This window comes from Hevea brasiliensis, chromosome 9 (genome assembly GCF_030052815.1).
Source record: "Hevea brasiliensis isolate MT/VB/25A 57/8 chromosome 9, ASM3005281v1, whole genome shotgun sequence".
NCBI classification, from domain to species: Eukaryota; Viridiplantae; Streptophyta; class Magnoliopsida; order Malpighiales; family Euphorbiaceae; genus Hevea; species Hevea brasiliensis.
Window position 1 is genome coordinate 25,690,343 of NC_079501.1, and position 19,218 is coordinate 25,709,560.

Below are 19,218 nucleotides of genomic sequence, written 5' to 3' on the forward strand. Positions count from 1 at the left end.
TTTTTATTTTATAAAATATATTTTTGAGCAGTGAATAAATAATAATTATATTGAACGACTTGTCGTTTATCAAAGAAGAAGTGGTAAGGATTTTATTTTATTTTTTTCTCCGATGGCTTTCGGTTAGAATAAGGAAATTATCGATTCAGTAAGCCAAAGAGTGATTTGTGATTTAGGAGTCTGATTCTGATATTCCAATTAGGGCAGATGGCGGGATAGGTCTCATCCTGTATTTTTTGTCAGATTGCCCTCAATTACACATCCACCACTCTCCTTCACTCTGTTTGTCTCTCTCTTTCTTTCTAATCTCTGTTTGGTTGCTTAGAATATTCATTGCAATTTGCTGGATTAAGCTAAGCTGATTCCATGGTTTCTTTCTTTCCTTAGCAACCAGACGCATTATTATTTGCAATACATTGGCTTCCTAACTTCAATTATTTGGATCCCAAAGGATGACAAGGTTCTCGCCTTTCAAGATATCAAACCTGCTGCTTTCAGGTTTATCTAATTACTACGTTCTCATTATTTTTATTTAATTATGTTTTAGATAGGATCAAGTTATATCTAAGTAAAATCAGGCTTTGGTCAACTATGAAACTCTCAGGACTGCAATTCATAAGGATGTAATTCATGTCTAACTGAACTGAGAATCTAAGCTTGCAATTTCCGTAATGGATGATGTAATTATTTCAATTTTCACATGTTGGGATACGTAAATCCTTGGTTGATATTCGTCAAAGCACTGGTACAGTTGTGTTTTCTTAGTTTTATTGCAGTAAGCAGTTCACAATGTAATAGCTTAATGGGTAAATACCCATTGTGGCCAAGCTGTTGTAGTTTCATGCAATTCTTAACTATCATATCTCTATTTAGATGGGGTTGACTGCACGAAGCATTTTTCTCCATACTTGATTTACGGCTACATTTAGGCTTTTCTTTAGCAGGTGATATGCATTCTTATTTCTTCTTGTGGGAGAGTTGTCTTCAATTTTCAAAACTATTACTTTTGTATTTATTGGGAACGCTATTTTTGCTTTTAGTTTTGGTGTTCTGGGTTAGGGGAGGTGGTGGTGGGGTGTGCGGTTTGGGTATTGTTGTTGTTGATTGTGGTCCTGAACGCTTGAGAGGTGTGCTTCTTGTATGTTCTGCCAAATGCATGTCAGTCATATTCAAGCACTGTATACAGCTATGTTGGTTCAACTCTTCACTTCGACCCGGTACACGTGCATTGGACACATAATTAACTCCAAATGCAGGGAAAATTACAAAAGAATATAACATGCACATATCAGACATGGATATTTACCCAACATCTATATTGATTTCAGAACAAAACAGGCTTGCATAAGTTACATTGCTAAATTTGTCTTATCACCTATCATATTTGCTATAATTTTCATTCATCTTCCTAAAACAATACTTTGCATTGGTCAATAATGTGCAAGGCATTACTTGATGAGCACATTCCAACTGTTAGGAATCTCTGGAGGAAAGAAGAAGATTACACTTTGGGTAAAGAAATTTTAAACGCATCAATTCATGTGGTTTGAAATTTGAACTAGTGAGAGAATTCTTCTTTCGTTTTTTTGTCTATGGCTAATGTTTTATCCTGCTATTTTATAGTAAACCACATGTTAAGTATAGGCCAAATGCTATTATGCTGAGACGCTCCTCAATCGAAACAGCACAGGTATCTATTCTTGTGCATAAAAGTGTGTTTACTAAATTCTATATTACTTTTGATTGAGATAAGCTCTTTTTATAAGATCATCCAAAAATGGAGTTTATGCAACAGAAATTGGAGTTGAAGTAGGAAATAAATAACTTGCATATTCTTGATATAGATAATCTTTTTATCCGCATAAATGGTCTTAGGTTTGAGCGACCGTTTTCAAAAATCATGCAGCTCTAGGATAAAATTATTGTAGTTAGTTTCTAATGCTCACTTCTTGTATTGTTGGGTTTTCCATCTCTTCAATGCTTTTTTCGACTAATTCCATAGTTTATTCTAATCAATCAGGACTAGTTTGAATACAGAATTTTCTGGTGAAGCAGGTGGCTTGTACATGCATGTGTTTTGTAGTGTGGACTACATCCAATCATTGAAGGATTGAAATCAGTTTATGCATTTTCAGGCAGACTTATGTTTTATGACCCAACGCTATAGATGATTTTTAGATTTCCTAGTGAGCCCTTTGTATTCTCATATGCAAGATATAAATTACATGAGCCTGAGTGAGTGAACTTTTTGGTTCCTCTTTTTGGTGGGGTGGGTAAGGGGGAGGAGTAAGAATCAAGAATAATGTACTGCTTAATTCATACACAAATTGGCCAGGTGTGCTATGAGCTCTCTGCAACTTTTACTTTTTTCTCAACCTTTTTTGCACAAAAATTTTTCTAATGCAAGTTTAATTGGAAAATTTCTCCTGCCCGTTTGACGGATTTGGCTTTCATCAGCCTCCATTGAACAGTGTTGACCATTTACACCTCCATTGTCTGGCATTACCCTTCAAACCCAGGTAAGCTATCTGGTCGTTGGCAAGTGTCATGTGCTTAAATAATTCTTTTGATTTTCATACATTCAAATTGAGAAGATTTTAATTCGTAAAGAGCTTCAACAGATGGAAACATATAAAATACCTGTCTTCTGGACCACTTGGGTTTGTTGAATCTGAGAAGTTGCTGGAGAAGATAAATCCCACATAACCACTTACAACTTAGGTGTGATTGTGTCCCGTTTGCTTTGCTTTTTTCAGTTGTAAATGATATTGTTGTTTTCATGCTATTGATCGTTGCCATGCAAAGTTAACATCTTTGCTTTCCCAGACAAATGTCACCACATTCTTTAAGCTCATTTTATCTGATTCTGTTTCTTTTGGCCACTGCTGGTAAATGATTTTCTCTGCTGTTGTGAATGATATATGCAGGAAGTGCATCCATAAATATCGTACCTTACACTCTTCATTGGTACTTCTGCTTCAGGTAAAATACTTGATGCTATTAAATCCTATGGTCCACAAGATGAATGCTAAAAACCATTGCTAAGAAAGGCTCAACCAATTTTTTAATAGTTAAAATGTTGATACCCCCCTGAGCTTTTTGAAAAACTGAATTTTCTTACTTTTGGGTTGGCCTATATCATAATCAAGGGCCTTGCAGATTCCCTGTGCATGCCTCATTGTTCATGATTGGTGGGCTCTCCTTGTTTCCTAGCATTCATGGTTGTGGGAGCCAATAGAGCCCCCATTGATGCTTTAGGATTTTGGAACAAGAAAGTCATTTACTTGTTCCTCGTTGGCTTGAACTTTTGGTTTTCCTAATGGCTCCACTCCTTGCACGTGTTTTTTGGGAAGATTCTATTTGTCCAACCATAACAGCATGATGAAGAAAAGACTTCAATATGGTTTCCAATGCTTGGTTTTTCCCTTAATTCTTTTCCTTTCTTCTAGTATGCTGAAGGTATCTGTTTTTGTTGATGAAAATTAAATTGGTATAGTTATGGCCTTATAATGTGGCAGATGATGCTGCCCGCTGTTATAGTTATGTAATGGCATTTTGGCTATTTCAACAAATAAATTTCATTTAGATGGATCTTGGGTTTGACTTCACTAATTTGGTAATCTTAGTTATTTGTTTAGATATTTTCATTTGAGCCGTCATTTAAGGGTGGCATTTGTTGATTAAATCTGTCACAGTATTGTTTCCTCTCAATACGAGAATTCTCTGGCATTGTCTTGTGGCGTTTATTAAATTTTATTGTCTGCTACAAGTTTGAAGTCATGGTGTTTGTTAGTATTGGCTAATAAATTTTATTTTGTGGACTATTCACATACTTCAAATGGTCATAGTGTAAGGGAGTGCTTTGTGGCTAATAACCAGGTCCTAGTCCTGGCCCCAGCCCGACTTATCCCATTTTTATTTGGTGCTCAGCAACATTTAGACCTAGGAGCTATTGGCCTATTGCCGTCCACCATGCTATGTACCAAATGAGCCAAATGCTTTAGGAATAGGCTTTAACCATTTGATGGATTTTCTGTCTGAATTATGACATCTTCATTTACTGCTAATTTTTGTGTTTTTTTGTACTTGTATGATGTTAGAATATTACCTTCCAAAATAAGTTTTTGCATTGGATGGAGATAGTATTGAGCATGATCAAGTAGATATCAATAACCTAATGATGACTGATCTTTAGTATTAAAATGCCCAATGTTCTTTGGACAGAAATATGCATAACAAGTCCCCATTAAATTCTGCTTAAAGCTAATCTTTATTGTTCTCTTGGCCAGCAAGAAAACCATTTAGGCCGATGAGTGTCAAAATTGTACACAAAAAAGATTAGCATAAACATCATTACCATAAACCAATGGGGAAACAGGTAGTAGGCAGACAATTATATGGGAAGGAAAATACATTATTGTATGGCATAATTTATTGGCCTTTGTTTGGTAACACTATGTGTAGATGGCTCTGAAAGAGCTTTTCTTTTCTTCCTTATGGCAGCCATGAATTACATGAAATTCTGAGGCATGGTCATTTTCAAGTATGGTTTGTATAATGTAATGTGGTTGTAGGTTCACAAGTACAGCTGTATGGTATAGTATAGATCTACTGCACTTATTAAAAAGTAATTATTACGTGCTTGTTTAGTTCAATTTCTATTGCTTCTTTTCTTGACGTCGCCCAGTGATGCTTTATTCATCAATCAAGGAAGCGTGACTGTGATGGTTACTACCAACTTTTGGAAAAGAAAATTAATAATGATTTTTCTTTTTATATGAATTAAGGTTATAAGGCCTAAACCCACAAAAGATAAGCATTGCTACAAATATTTCAATCCAACTCCAAGCCCTAACACATAGAAAACCCTAAAGATGAATCGGGTATATGACCTGAAACCTATCTTCCTCATCAGCTGATGCCGCCTTCCTTCGACAACAGCCCTTCGCTAGCTGCCAAAAAGGGAATTGCAAATCAACTCAACAAGCAAGGGAGAACCAAAACAGGAGTGCTTTAGCACTCCACTCAAACCAAAGTATCTTCTGCCCAAATGCCTTCAACCCAGAGGAAACGAGAAAAATTTGCAGCAAAAAAGACCGAAAGAGCGAGGATTATAGACCATTGCTGGACGAACGGGAAAACAAGCTTGGCATGCACGGGCTTTTTCGTACATGCCTTGAAGGAATGAGTGACCAACTCGGTACCTCTCTTTGGAGATTGTTAGCCGATATGCTTTTAGAAGCTTCAAATCGAACTGCGGGGAGGACAATCGCAACATGCAACAGCCTCATTGAAATCCAATAAAAGTTCCATCAATGGAGGAGAACTAAATTCCACAACTGGAGATTGAGGAGAAAATAAAAAATGATTGTCTATCAAACTCGGTTCGAACTTTGATGCAATTAAGAGATTGGATTGATTAGTCGATAATTCAACCGTAAATTATATATATAAATATATATAAAACTTTAAATTAACTCGATTAATTATGATATTTTAAATGTTTTATGAGGTCACTGATTAAGTTCTCCTTATTAGAGAAAAAAAAATTCATTTTGAAAATGACTGGTAATACAAATTAATGAAAGGCCAGTTGAATAACGAGTCAATTTCTCATCTAATTTAAATGAAAATTCAACTAATTTAATATCTGAGTCACCAATGTATTGGGTGAAACAGACAAATTAGATTGGATTTTATTTGGTTGTTCATGGAGTTCATCACTTGTTTCCAGCGGCAGCATTGCTTCCAGTCTAATATTAGCCAAATTAGTAATTTCTGCTTCCGGGGAAAACCTGTGCCTTGAATAAAAAAACATTTGAAAATAAATTTAATTGAATTTTTTGCGAAATTTAACATTTTATAAAAAAAAAATTAACATATGCAAAAGAATGATAATGAAATTGAATTATTCAGAATTAAAATGAATTATTTGGCTCCATTTCTCATCGTCTTCCTCCTTTGATTCTTGAAACTATAACATTTGCTTGCCTTAGGAGTTTCCTTCGCGATCAATATATTCCAAGGAAAAGCTGGGAATCCATTCCCAATTCTGGAAGACAAAGCATTGCATTCGATGCCTTCATATTCTCCAACTTTTCCATATATTCTTGCTAAATCTCTCCCCACGTTTCCTTTCAGTTTTCCAACAACTCCATGCAATTTGGATTCCACCCAGATTAATTTCATGTCTCTTTCTGCTTCAAGAAATTTCGATTTCCTCATCTGGTTCAGTTTCAGTTTTATTCATAATTAACATGCTACTTTCCTTCTATTGTGTATTTTCTGCTCCATAATTATCTAAATTCAATTGGATTAAATTCCTTCATTGTGTTCTTTATTTTTTGGCTGGCATCTGACCTGTCATCAAAATTCTAAATGCTAATTTTGAATCCTTTCTTCCTCTGGTTGATGATTTATAGCAAATGAGTTTGATCGAATAATCAACTAGAAGGAGACCATGAAATTTGGATCGTTTTTACGTTTCATAAGCTATGCAAGGGAGTAGGATCAGATTCCTGAAAGGGATTTTGTCAGGATATTATTGAGTAGAGCTGAATACAGATGGTTAAATCGAAGGAGACTTACCGGGAGATATTCATATCAAGAGTAGGTGGAGAAGGTGAGGAATCTTCAATTTCCAACAAATCTCAGCCGGCAGCTGAAAGGACTAAGTCCATTCATCCACCCATTGAATCCTATTGGCTTCTTCCCTCTGCAGGAGAAGACAAGGCTTCTTCATCATCTAATTCAGTCATGAAATCAATGTTAACTTATCCACTCAAGTTACGGGATTCGCTGAAGAAACGTGGAAGGAGCCAAAGCTTACAAATAGTCCTGGAAGGAGCTCATGATCCCAAAGATGAACAGCTTGTTGAATCTTTCCGTGAACTGCTGTTTCTTGAGGGCCTCTTACTAGGGAAGCACACTGATTATCACACTCTTTTAAGGTAAGTTTATTCTTTATTCGACGACCGGATAAAGCGCTTCTTCTGGGTTATTACTTATTTGATTGGTTGCTTTATGAGAAGATGGTGATCAATTTTATGTGATCTCAGGTTTCTGCGAATGAGGGACTTCGATCTTTCGAAAGCCAAAGAAATGTTTGCAAATTATCTCAAGTGGCGAGAGGATTATAAGGTTGATGCAATTCCAAAGGTGAATTCCAAGCTCAGAACTAGGCTTAATATCCCATTTTCTCATCTCCTACTGAATTGTCCAAACTCTTCGAGGATTCATTTGTCTGGAACTTGCTGCAGGCATTTAAATTTGAGGCGTATGCAGAAGTAAAAAAATGCTATCCTCACGGATATCATGGGGTTGATAGATATGGCAGGCCAATATACATTGAAAGGATTGGGATGGTAGACCTTAATATACTCTTACAAGCAACTACTATTGAAAATTTCGTCAGGTATCATGTATCTGAACAAGAGAAGACATTGAATTTGAGGCTCCCTGCATGTTCAATTGCAGCTAAGAGGCATATTGCTTCCACAACAAGTATTTTGGATGTGAAGGGAGTGGTAAGCATCATGTCCTAGCATGTATTGACTACTTGAGCCAGTTAAAACTGTCTATTTTGTGCATGAATTGATCTTTTTGCCACTATTTTTCAGCAGTCAATGCTCTTTCACCGGGTAATTCTTAGTATTTTTGTGGTAGATCCTGAAATAGTTTGCATCTTGATTTTGCTTAGGGAATGTCCAATTTCTCAAAGCCTGCTAGATGTCTCTTTATGGAAATTCAGAAGATTGACAGCAACTACTATCCAGAGGTATTAGAATGTCATTCTAAAGAGAGATGAACAACTATTAGTGCTATTTTCTAAAGGCATAGAGCTTAATTAGCACATGCTTCAATGCATCACATACCATTGAATGATATTTGGTGATTGAAATTTTCAGACTCTAAATCAGCTCTTTATAGTCAATGCCGGATCTGGGTTCAGGATGCTGTGGAAAGCACTAAGGGCTTTTCTTGATGCAAGTACATTAGCAAAGATTCAAGTAATTAAGAATTTCTCTGCTCGGAACAATATTCACATATGCAATAGCTTTAATTGCTGCACTTGTTATATGCGTCTCAAAATGCATTACTAGTGTTGTTTTAAAGGCATGCATTTTCAATTTCAGGTGCTGGGATACAACTACCAAAATAACCTGCTTGAAGCTATAGATGCAAGGTGGCATGCCTATGCATATCCATGCGCATATGTATTGTCACACTACTCTAGCATGCATGTTAACGCTTCTGATAATGAATCTTTATAAAGCTTCATATATATATATATATATATATATATGTTGCCACAACTAAGTTTTGCTATTTTATTTCACAGTAATTTGCCAAGTTTTCTGGGAGGGAACTGTACATGTTCTGATTATGGAGGTTGCTTATTTAGCGATAAAGGACCCTGGAACAACCCAGAAATTAAAGAAATTCTTCAGGTAAATTCTTATCTCTGCCAATAACTTCTTTGATTGTTTTCAATGACCTTTTTTTTTTTAAGTTTTAAAATTTACTTTCCATGCATCTGAAAGACAGATTATATCATTTGTTTCTTACAGGCAGTTTCTGCTACTGAAGAAGTATACAATAATGGGGAAAACAGTGGTGCGGCTTCAGAGGAGACACTGGTAACTAATATGATGCTTTAGCTCGTTTCCTGCACATTATTGATTGGTTAATTTCCCACAGGCCATGTTGAACATTTTCCACATTATAAAAGCTTGCTAATTTATGATAGCATTGGTATAATATTATACCTGGGCAATTTTGTGCCCCAGATAATGCCTCGAGGACTAAAAGTCCCAAACCAATTACCTTTGTAGACCTTTACATGACATTTAAACTAGAATAATTGATTGAAGGATTCCTGTTCCTGCAAAAAATTCACTCATATTTTGTGCTTCACTAAAGTTTCTTACCTGCTCAACATTGTAGGACAGTGGCCAAAGTACAGGTGCCAATGCGACCTCCACAGGACGAGAAGATTTTGAATTTGGGGAAACCAAATTTGTTAACAAGCTACAGGCTCAGAAAATACAGGCACTGGAAGCATCACTCACAAACACCAACCTTGTAAGTAATGTTCACATATCACTTGCTTCTTACAAGTTAAATACCCGTCATTCTCATGCTAGATGATCTTCGCATTCCAGAAGCTGAAATCATTAGAAACAGCTCTTGAGGACACCAAGATGGTGAGTATAAAAACATTTATGGTTTGCGTTGCTGGCAATTAAAATAAAAATATTTGTTAGTTAGGGTAATCATTCTTTTCCTTGCAAAGGTATTGAAAGAACTTGCACAACACATAGAAGCACTGAGAATATGACAGCATAGCAAAAGAAGCTACTAAGCCTACTATACTAGCTGGAACGATTTGGTATCTTGCTCCTGAGTATGTCCACTCAGGTGTAGCTTGTGAAAACTGAAGTTTACAGCTTGGTGTGGTAATGCTACAGCCTACAGGTGACCACAGGAAAAAGGGATGTTGAGATGTTGACAACAACGGAACAGTGTTTGCTGACTGTGAGAGAAACCCATAGAACTATAAATTGCAATTTGGTTCAAGGAGAATTCAACATGCCTCTATGCGTCTTTGGTACTAAATGATTGGATAGCTTTATTTTTCTAAAAAAATATTAATAATTAATTAAAATATCTTTATGTTACTTTTGAAATGTAAAAAGGTGATAAGTAGAACGAAATATATTGGAAACATTAATAAATAAAAATAATTTAAAAAAATTAATTTTTTTAAAATTTTTTTACAATGATTAATAAAGTAGAACCACAATTTTTTTTTTTTTTTATATATATCACTTAAAATGAGGCAGAGGGAGTAGAGATTAATTATAAATTGTCATTTTTTTTATTGATAAATAAAACACATGCACACACAAATTAGTGATAGAAATGAATCACTGTTAAAATTATAGCAATTTTAATTATAAATTGCCATTTTACTTAAGGTAGTTTGACATTTGGCATTTAGTTTCCATTATTTCCAAAATATTTATCCATAAATTTGTTTTATTTTTTTACATGCATTATATTAATAAATTACCGTTTAAATTTTTAGCTATAGATTGCAAACAAATAAGTCTTTTCCCCCTCTCAAAACAAGTGTTTCTTTTTTTATAAAAATTGTCTTAATACTATTTAACCTGATCAACTTATATAGCAAGATTCATATGATAAAAATTAAATTTATTAACGTGAAAAGAAAATTTTCTATTTAAAAGACGTCTAATGTTAATAAATTTTGATTAAGAAATATTTTTATTGCTTCTATAAATTTAAATTTTTACTATTTATATAATTTAAATAAATACCCAATAGTTTTATTATTTAAAATTTTTTATTTATATAATTTAAAATTAATCACAAAAATAACATCTAATAAAAATATTTTATATAAATGAAATTAAAATAATAATAATAATGATTTACCCAGTGGGGTTAGTTTAGATAATAAGGAAGATTCTTGAAACTCACCGTTAGTCTCTTCGTGTAATGACATATCTACATTCAATTAATACTATCCATGAAAGTATCCTAAGTTTGGTCCTAACATAGGTGTAATAAGGTACTTCTAAATAAATGTCCTTAAGTAAGTCTATTTATATATTATTTTAAAAATAATAATAATAATAATGATTTTATCACTTTTAGACTTTTATAAAATATAATCAACATGTAAATTTTAATTTATCTCAATCACTCTCAATTAATTTAAAATATTCAATAATTAATAAATTATAGTATTTTTCAAAAAAAAGTATCGTCCAACATATTCATCAATATAAAACTTAATTTTTTATAAAATTAAAAACAAAGTATATTATTAATAAAAAAAATAATACATATAATCCAAGCATATGGACAATACAACTAATTACATATAGTACTGATGGGTATATATGGTTACCATCTGTTATCCAACACTGATCACAATTCATTTGGCTCATTTAATTTGTTGCTGCTTACTCCCTTATGTCTTTTAGGATTGATTCACTTGGTTGGGGGAATTTAATATTAGATGAAGAGTTTTGATTCAGTTTGGCGTCCTCCATGGTGTTTCTTGTCCTGCTTTTGCAGCTCCCCTTCGGTCGTCTTCAATTTCTCTTCGCCTCCATATTATTCTAGGCTTTGAAACCTTTGTTTGTGGGGCTTAAACGGGAGTTTCAGTTGCAAACTTTGTACCGTGGGCCTGTGCCCTTATAAACTCTTTAATCATCAATGCAATATTCTCATATTTTCTGTATAATCCAAAACATCCAATGCTATGCATCTTTGAACCAGGTGCAGTATAGGGTATATATATACACACATATAAGCTCATTCCATGCAAAAGCCCAATCGATTGTAAAGCTTAATTTGCACGAAGATTACCATAAACATTGCCTTCTTGATATTTTGGTCTTCTTGAATTCTCAGGTTTCTTTCAGAACAATGGCTTCCAACAATTCTCATTCTTTCAGTGTTGGATTTACTGGAAAAGTTTAACTCAGACTATTTATTACTAAAAAAAAATGTAAGAGCGTGTAGATGACAATGATCCACCTCTTAAAGATTTAATGCAATGTAGAATTTCATTAGAATATGTTATTGTCTAACCATATGTAATTCCTTAATTTAGAAAAATGTCCATTTTTATCTCTTATCTTTATTTTATTATCATAATATTTTTAAATTTTAAAATATTCTACTAAAATTTTTCTCATCATAATCTACTCAAATTCATTGATGTGATAGTTTCACATGTTAAAAAATAAAATAGGAAAGATAAACGTTATGCAGGAAGTGGTCTGTAAAAGAACTAAGAAATTTTAGAATAAGAATTCTGATGTTTATTGCCTCAGAAATAAAAGATATATATAAAAAATTACAGCTAACAAATAGGTTTTTAATCAAGCTAAACTACCAAAATTGTATCAGAATCATATAACAAAAGGTAAGAACAGATATACACACAAAAATTTCTAAATAAATACAAAATAAGTGGCAATTAACGGCTGTCTTTCCAATACCTCCCCTCAAGTTGGAGTATGGAGATCTCGAATGCCCAACTTGCAAATAAGAAAGTCAAACTGATTATTTCCCAATGCCTTTGTGAAGCTATCCGCAGGTTGCATTGAACTACGTACATAATCTATTCGAATGTTACCATTCATTATCTCATCACGGATAAAATGACAGTCTACTTTAATATGCTTGGTATGTTCATGATAGACAGGATTAGTAGCTATATGCAGAGCTGCCTGACTATCACAATACAAATTCATAGGTTCAGTATGCGCCACACCAAGAGAATTCAATAATCCTTTCAACCATTTAAGTTCACAAGTTATAGTATTCATAGACCGATATTCAGCTTTAGCGGATGAGCGCGACACTGTCTGTTGCTTTTTAGTCTTCTACGAGATAGAGGATTCACCCAAAAGAATAAAATAACCGGTCAAAGACTGTCTCGTCAAAGGACAGCTAGCCCAATCAAAATCACAGTAAGCAGATAATTTGAGATCACAATTGGCATGCAGTAGTATACCCTGACCTAGATTTCCTTTCAAATAATGCACAACTCTAACAGCTGCCTCCCAATTAGCTTTCTTCGGTTGTTGCATGAACTGAGCAAGAATATGCACACAATAAGACAACTTGGGTCGAGTTATTGTTAGATAAATAAGCCGTCCCACCAGACACCTATACTGAGCAGGGTCATCCGCATCATCACTCTCGGTAAGGGCCAGCTTGTGATTTTGTTCAAGAGGAGTTTTAGTCGGCTTGCAACTCAGTAATCCAACTTTTGAAATTATATCCAACGCATACTTACGTTGACACAAGAAAATACCATTCGAGTTTCTGGCTACTTCAATCCCTAAGAAAAATTTCAGCTTCCCCAAGTCTTTCATATGAAAGCAATGACTCAAATAGTTCTTGAATTTTTGTACAGCGGAAACATCATTGCTGGAGATAACAAGGTCATCAACATAAATAAGCACATTCAATTGAACAGTCCCAGCTCGAAAAGTGAATAAAGAGTAATCTGAATATGATTACTGAAATCCATAAGCTTTCAGAGATGCAGCCAATTTTGCAAACCAATATCTAGGTGCTTATCGCAAACCGTATAGAGATTTTCGGAGTTTACAAACCTTCCCTAGTGATTGAGAAGCAAATCCAAGCGGCATCTTCATGTAAACCTCTTCCTCCAAATCATCGTGTAAGAAAGCATTTTGGACATCCATCTGATGGAGTTCCCAATTATTTGCAGCCGCAACGGCAAGAAAGGTGCGCAGAGTTATCATTTTTGCAGTAGAAGCAAAAGTCTCCTAATAATCTATGCCTTCAACTTGATTATTTCCCAATATCACTAACCGCGCCTTGTATCGTTAAACACTTCCATCAGAATTGTATTTAATTTTGTATACCCACTTGCTTCCTATTGCTTTCTTCCCAAATGGCAGATTTTCAACTGTCCATGTATCATTATCCTCCAAAGCCTGTATTTCTTTTCTCATAGTCGCTCTCCACCGTTTATCTTTGACTGCTTCTGCATAAGAGCTTGGTTCATGTCCTGTAGTAATGGCTGCCAAAAAACATCGGTGTTATGCAGAGAATTTATCATAACCCACATAATGTGCTATAGAGTAAGGCATACCTGAGGAATCAAATTGGGACGGTGAGCATACCGAGGGGCTTGTTTTGATGGCGTTTGTCACATAATCTTTCAAACGAACACTAGGTTGCTTGGCCCTTTGTCCCCTACCTAGTTGCTCTTCAATAACTTCACCTCTATCCACTCCCTCACTGTTTTCATGGATCAATTCTTCTATTTCAGGATTCACCTCACTTTCTCTACCCACACTTTCATCGTGCTCCTTTCCCAAGTTGTTCTCTAAACCATCAACTTCATCACCCAACTCCTCAACTCCATTTTTAATGAGTTCATCACCCATTGTTTTCTCATTTGCATATGAAAATTCTGTTTCAGCGAATACCACGTCTCTTGATACAAAGTATTCTTTAGTTTCCAAATCATACAATCTCCATCCCTTCTTTTCAAATGGATACCCAACAAAAACACACCTATGACTTCTACTACCAAATTTATCTTTATCCCGATTCAGATTATGCGCATAGCACAAACAACCGAAAACCCGAACATGTTTGTAAGAAGGTACTTTCCCAAAGAGCATCTCATATGGGGTTTTATCATTTTATAACATAGATGGAGTCCTATTAATCAAATACTCGGCTGCAAGTACACATTCTCCCTGAAATTCTATGGGTAAATTTGCTTGGAAACGTAAGGCTCTTGCCACATTAAGAATATGGCGATGTTTTCTTTCCACTCGGCCATTTTGTTGAGGTGTTCCTACGCAGGAAGTCTGATGCAACATCCCTTGTTCATCAAAATATTCTTTCAAGCACATAAATTCACTTCCGTTATCACTTCTGACAATTTTCACTTTTTTTTCAAATTGGCATTTAACCATCACAACAAATTTCTTAAGAACACAAGCTTCTTTTTGTTTTCCATTCAGCAAATATATCCAAATAGCACGAGAGTAATCATCAACAATTGTTAAGAAGTAAATTGCTCCACAAGAAGTTGGGACTCTATAAGGTCCCCACAAATCACAATGTATCAATTCAAAACAACCATCAGCTTTATTGTCACTAGAAAAGAAAATCTCTCTTGTTTGCTTTGATCTAAAACAAACTTCACAAGTTTTATTAGTTTTCCTAACTATGCTACCAGCTTCTGGAATTAACTCTACCACCTTATAAGAAGGATGACCCATTCTCTTATGCCAAAGCTCAAAAGACCCCACATCAGTTACCTTGCAAGCATGTACCGATGTCACTCCCTTGAGAAAGTATAGCCCCTCACGTTGCTCACCCGCTCCAATCAGGTTCCTCGAATTTAGGTCCTGTATAGCACAAATTTTGTTAGTGAGTTGAATAACCAAATTTGAATCATTAATTAGTTGTGATACAGAGATCAGATTGCAATTCAAATTTAGCACATAAAGGACTCGTTGCAATTTAAAGTCTCTTCCAAGCAACACAGTTCTTTCTTTCACCACCAAGGTCTTTTCTCCATTAGGTAACTCGACTGAGCATGGCACAATGTCACGCAATTCACTCAAAAATGCCAACGTTCCTGTCATATGATGGGAAGCTCCTGTGTCAATAATCCAAGGAAATATCCTCTACGTACCTGTCAGCCTCTCATTGCCACCATTCTGACAAGAATTCAACATGCTCAGCAAAGCAGCCCACTACTCTTCATTTAATCCACTAAGACCCTTTTGATCTGAATCTGTCACAATTCTACGCCCACCATCAACTCCAGTTGCTTGTGTGGCGTTGGCACGAGCAACTCCTCCCTTGCTACGTCCTGCTCCATTGCCACGCTTTTGACCACCTCCTCGTTTAGCAGAAGTTCCACGTGGTCTATTACCCTACCATTCTGGATAACCTATCAGCTGGAAACAACTTTCTGCATTATGTCCCTCTCGGTTGCAATTAGAATAAATTAGGGATTTGTCTTTATCCCCCCCTGAATTTCGACTACCTGCTCGAATTGCAAAACTTATAGGATTGCCTCTTTCTTTCTTGGTTTGTGTCATAGTTCGCACCCGCTCTTGCTGAACAACCATAGCATAGGCACGATTCAAATTGGGCAAGGGTTCAGTGCTCAAAATATTAGAGCGCACTATTCCGTATCCTTCTTCATCCAAGCCCATCAAAAACTGATGAACTCTCTCTTCTTCACGCTTTCTTTCCAATTCAATGGTAAGATTGCATCTACAGCCTGCACAGATACACACTGGTATCTGATCATAGTTGTTTATTTCATCCCATAACGTTTTGAGTCTTCCGAAGTAGGACACGATCGGTTGACCTTCCTGCTTACAATTCGCCAGATCCGATCTCAGTTGCTGCATTCGTGGACCATTCCCAATCGAGAACCTCTGTTTAATATCCTCTCACAGATCCTTTACATTCTCCATGTGAGAGATGGTCGAGCGAAGCATCGGTTCAATGGTGTTAAACACCCAAGAAATCAGCATAGAGTTAACCGTCCACCAATCTTCGAGTTCTAATGAGTCATCTGCTGGTTGCTTGATAGATCCATCAATAAAACCATATTTCTTTTTGGCCCACAATGCATTCCGCATAGCTCACGCCCATTCTTCGTAATTCTCGCCCTTCAACTGAACTTGGGTAATCAAGTTACCTGGGTTGTCATTCGAATTCAGTGTGTAAGAACTAAAAGTTTTCTTCCCTGATCTATAACTCTCATTTTTCTTTTCATCAGCCATGGCTCTGATACCATGTAAAAGAACTAAGAAATTTTGGAATAAGAATTCTGATGTTTATTGCCCTAGAAATCAAAGATATATATAAAAAATTACAGCTAATAAATAGGTTCCTAATCAAGCTAAACTATCAAAATTATATCAGAATCATACAACAAAAAGTAAGAACAGATATGCACACAAAAATTCCTAAACAAATGTCCTAAATAAATACAAAATAAGTGACAGCTAATAGTTGCCTTTCCAATATGATCAATAAAAAATATTATAGGTGAATAGAGATTATATTAAGATTCATATTTATGTTGGTTGATTGAATTGATGACTGATTAAGAATAAATTAAGAAATTATTTTATTACTAAAAATATATATTAAAAAATTATTTATTTTATATAAAAATAAAAAATTATAATTATTTTTTTATTATACATAAATAAAGTAGTTTATAAAACATTTATGTACATTTGATATATATATATATATATATATATATATATATATATATATATATATATATATTTTTTTTTTTTTTTTTTTTAAAATACTTAACGAAGAGGTAAGCTCGTTAGGCAGAAAGTCAAAAACTTGAAAGTTTCATTCCAGCGGTAATGTCTCCATCAGCTTTATTGCTAGACCGGCAAATTAAGACTTGTAAAAAAAAAAAATTATTATTTTAGTAAAAGTAAAGCCACCATAATTAAAATAAAAAAGAAAAAAGGAGAGTTGGATCTAAAAGGAAGAGATTCGCTTCTGTTACTATAAATCTAATACTATATTTTGTTGAAATCGATTATGAAATTGAACTCATTTTAAATAAATTTTAAACTAAAATTTATTAAAATTAAATTTTACTATTTAACATGATAAAATTTAATTAAATTTCATATGATTTATATTTAATATAATTTTATAATTAAACTGTAACACCCCTGATTTTTTATATATTATTATTGGGCTTCGTGTAGGTATCCTCAATTCGCGGAAATTCGACAGTTGTCCGGGTCTGTGAATTTCTGGCCAGACATCATTTAAAAAAAAAAAGAATGGATCGAGGTTTTGGCTACCCCACCATTGTCAGCATCCCGAGCGTTCCCAAGTCGGAATCGCAAAGGTAAACCCGAACCTTTCTTTTTCGTAATTTTCTAGTGCTTAAATAGGATTGAAAATCCATAAAATATTCGGTAGCTTAGAAAATTACGATTCTTTTTAATAGCTTAGTAATATTTCTAAGGACCAGGCGAGTTTTATAATTTTTAGAGCTTATTTGAGCGCTTTTGCAAAAATGATCAATAATAAGGACTAAATTGAAATTTTCGTATTGTGATGGGTGATTGATTTGATGGGCGGGAGGGGTGTGTGATATGATTGAACTGATATATGGATTGTGAATATAGAAATACGTTTTTAGCCCTTTTGCGGGTTGGGTAGGTCCTAGGTACATGGGAGACTCTGGGATTTTGTACGACTTAGGGCGTCTTGATCTTTTCTTTGCTTGTATTGAGTCAAATTTATTAAATAGATGTAATGTAATTGTCGTGAGCCGGGACTGACCTTCTTCCTCCGCCCACCGCCACGAGAATTTGTCGTCAAGTTTGTGAGTAAAATATTAATTTTAATTGTAATTTGATATTATTATATGTTCAGATGCCCATGCATCACTTATATGCATATATTTATGTAGTTAAATTCTAGGCACGAATTATGTTGCATTCATAACTGTTAATGTGCCATGAATGTTGTTGTGGTAATTTGGAGCATTGTGCGTGCGTTGGCGTGCGTGTGATGTGGTGTGGACTATGGATAGGGCCAGGCGATCCACGGCTTGAGTAATTCAGACCCGATCCTTCGAGGTAGTCACGGCTTGAGTAATTGGGACCCTCGATTTGGTTATTAAGTGGAAGTCCGAGCTTGAGTAATTTGGTACGAGTTGGATTTAAGAGAGTGTATAGGATCACTCCCATATGTTATGATTGATACTACAGTGTGTGAGTGCTCCAAATTTCCTTTTTGATGTTATGATGTGAAAATGATGTGGATGTTGCATTTCACTCTACAGGGTGCATTAGTTTTAGATAGTTATAGAGATTATGGTTAAAATTGATATTTTACTCTCTGAGTCGAACGCTCACTCTGTTCAAAAATTTTCAAAGCCGCAGGAGGATATTTTATTCAGGTTAACTCGCTTTTATACTTCGCAGTTATTTATCGATATTTGTGTAATTTTATTTACTCCTAAAATTTCCGCATGTGTTAGCGATAATTATTTGAATTTGGTCCGTAATATTATTATCATGTTGGACGTAAACTTAATATTTTAAGTCTGCTTTGATGGATTGGATGAGGAGTGAGCTCCCATTTATTATTATGTTGATGAGTATGTGGAGGGTGAGTGAGCTCCCAATGGATTGTTTATTGTGTTTCTGGTCGGGTGAGTCAAAAACTCCCCGCTGGTAAGTCCATTTTAGGGCCTGACTCTGTCCGTTTGTTTTCTTGAAATTGGGCCCAAATGGGCCTCAGCATTGGGTAAATGAACAGTTAGGCTTACTACGGGCCTCGGGGGCTTTAGGCTGGCCCAGGTCCTAGTGCCAGTCCGGCCCATAGGTTGGGTCGTGACATAAACTTCATTTATCTTTATGTTCTAAATCTTTAATAATAAAATAAAAATTTTGCTTTAATATAAACTTTTAACAATTAATAAATATATAAATTAATAAATAAAAATAAATTTACATGTATTATAATATATATGGCAGGTTCCTCATACTATAAAAGAGTAAATATTTGATAGAAGAGAAGGTGGACATAGAAAAAATAAATGAAAAAGGTGGACGAAAGTTTCATAAACGAATTTGAAAATAATTTTTTTTGACAATA

At 34.8% G+C, this 19,218-nt stretch overlaps 1 protein-coding gene and 1 long non-coding RNA gene across 3 annotated transcripts; both read left to right on the plus strand.

The window, feature by feature from the left end:
• Positions 1-92: 92 nt before the first annotated feature.
• Positions 93-3,143, plus strand: LOC110637629 (uncharacterized). Its single transcript, XR_009151350.1, has 4 exons — positions 93-498; positions 1,446-2,519; positions 2,622-2,721; positions 2,928-3,143. It is a non-coding gene; the product is annotated as an uncharacterized LOC110637629 (long non-coding RNA).
• A 2,460-nt stretch (positions 3,144-5,603) lies between these two features.
• LOC110637603 (phosphatidylinositol/phosphatidylcholine transfer protein SFH11) lies at positions 5,604-9,680 on the plus strand. Of its 2 annotated transcripts, XM_021787790.2 has the most exons (11): positions 5,607-6,950; positions 7,059-7,158; positions 7,260-7,526; positions 7,700-7,777; positions 7,908-8,009; positions 8,136-8,185; positions 8,342-8,450; positions 8,571-8,639; positions 8,947-9,084; positions 9,165-9,206; positions 9,296-9,680. In XM_021787790.2, the coding sequence occupies exons 1-11, from the start codon at positions 6,565-6,567 to the stop codon at positions 9,338-9,340; spliced, it is 1,386 nt and encodes a 461-aa protein (XP_021643482.2). In that variant the 5' UTR covers positions 5,607-6,564; the 3' UTR covers positions 9,341-9,680. The 2 variants fall into 2 exon arrangements, with proteins under 2 accessions (XP_058009535.1, XP_021643482.2); XM_058153552.1 differs by lacking the exon at positions 7,908-8,009 and having other exon boundaries at positions 5,604-6,950.
• The last annotated feature ends 9,538 nt before the right edge of the window (positions 9,681-19,218 follow it).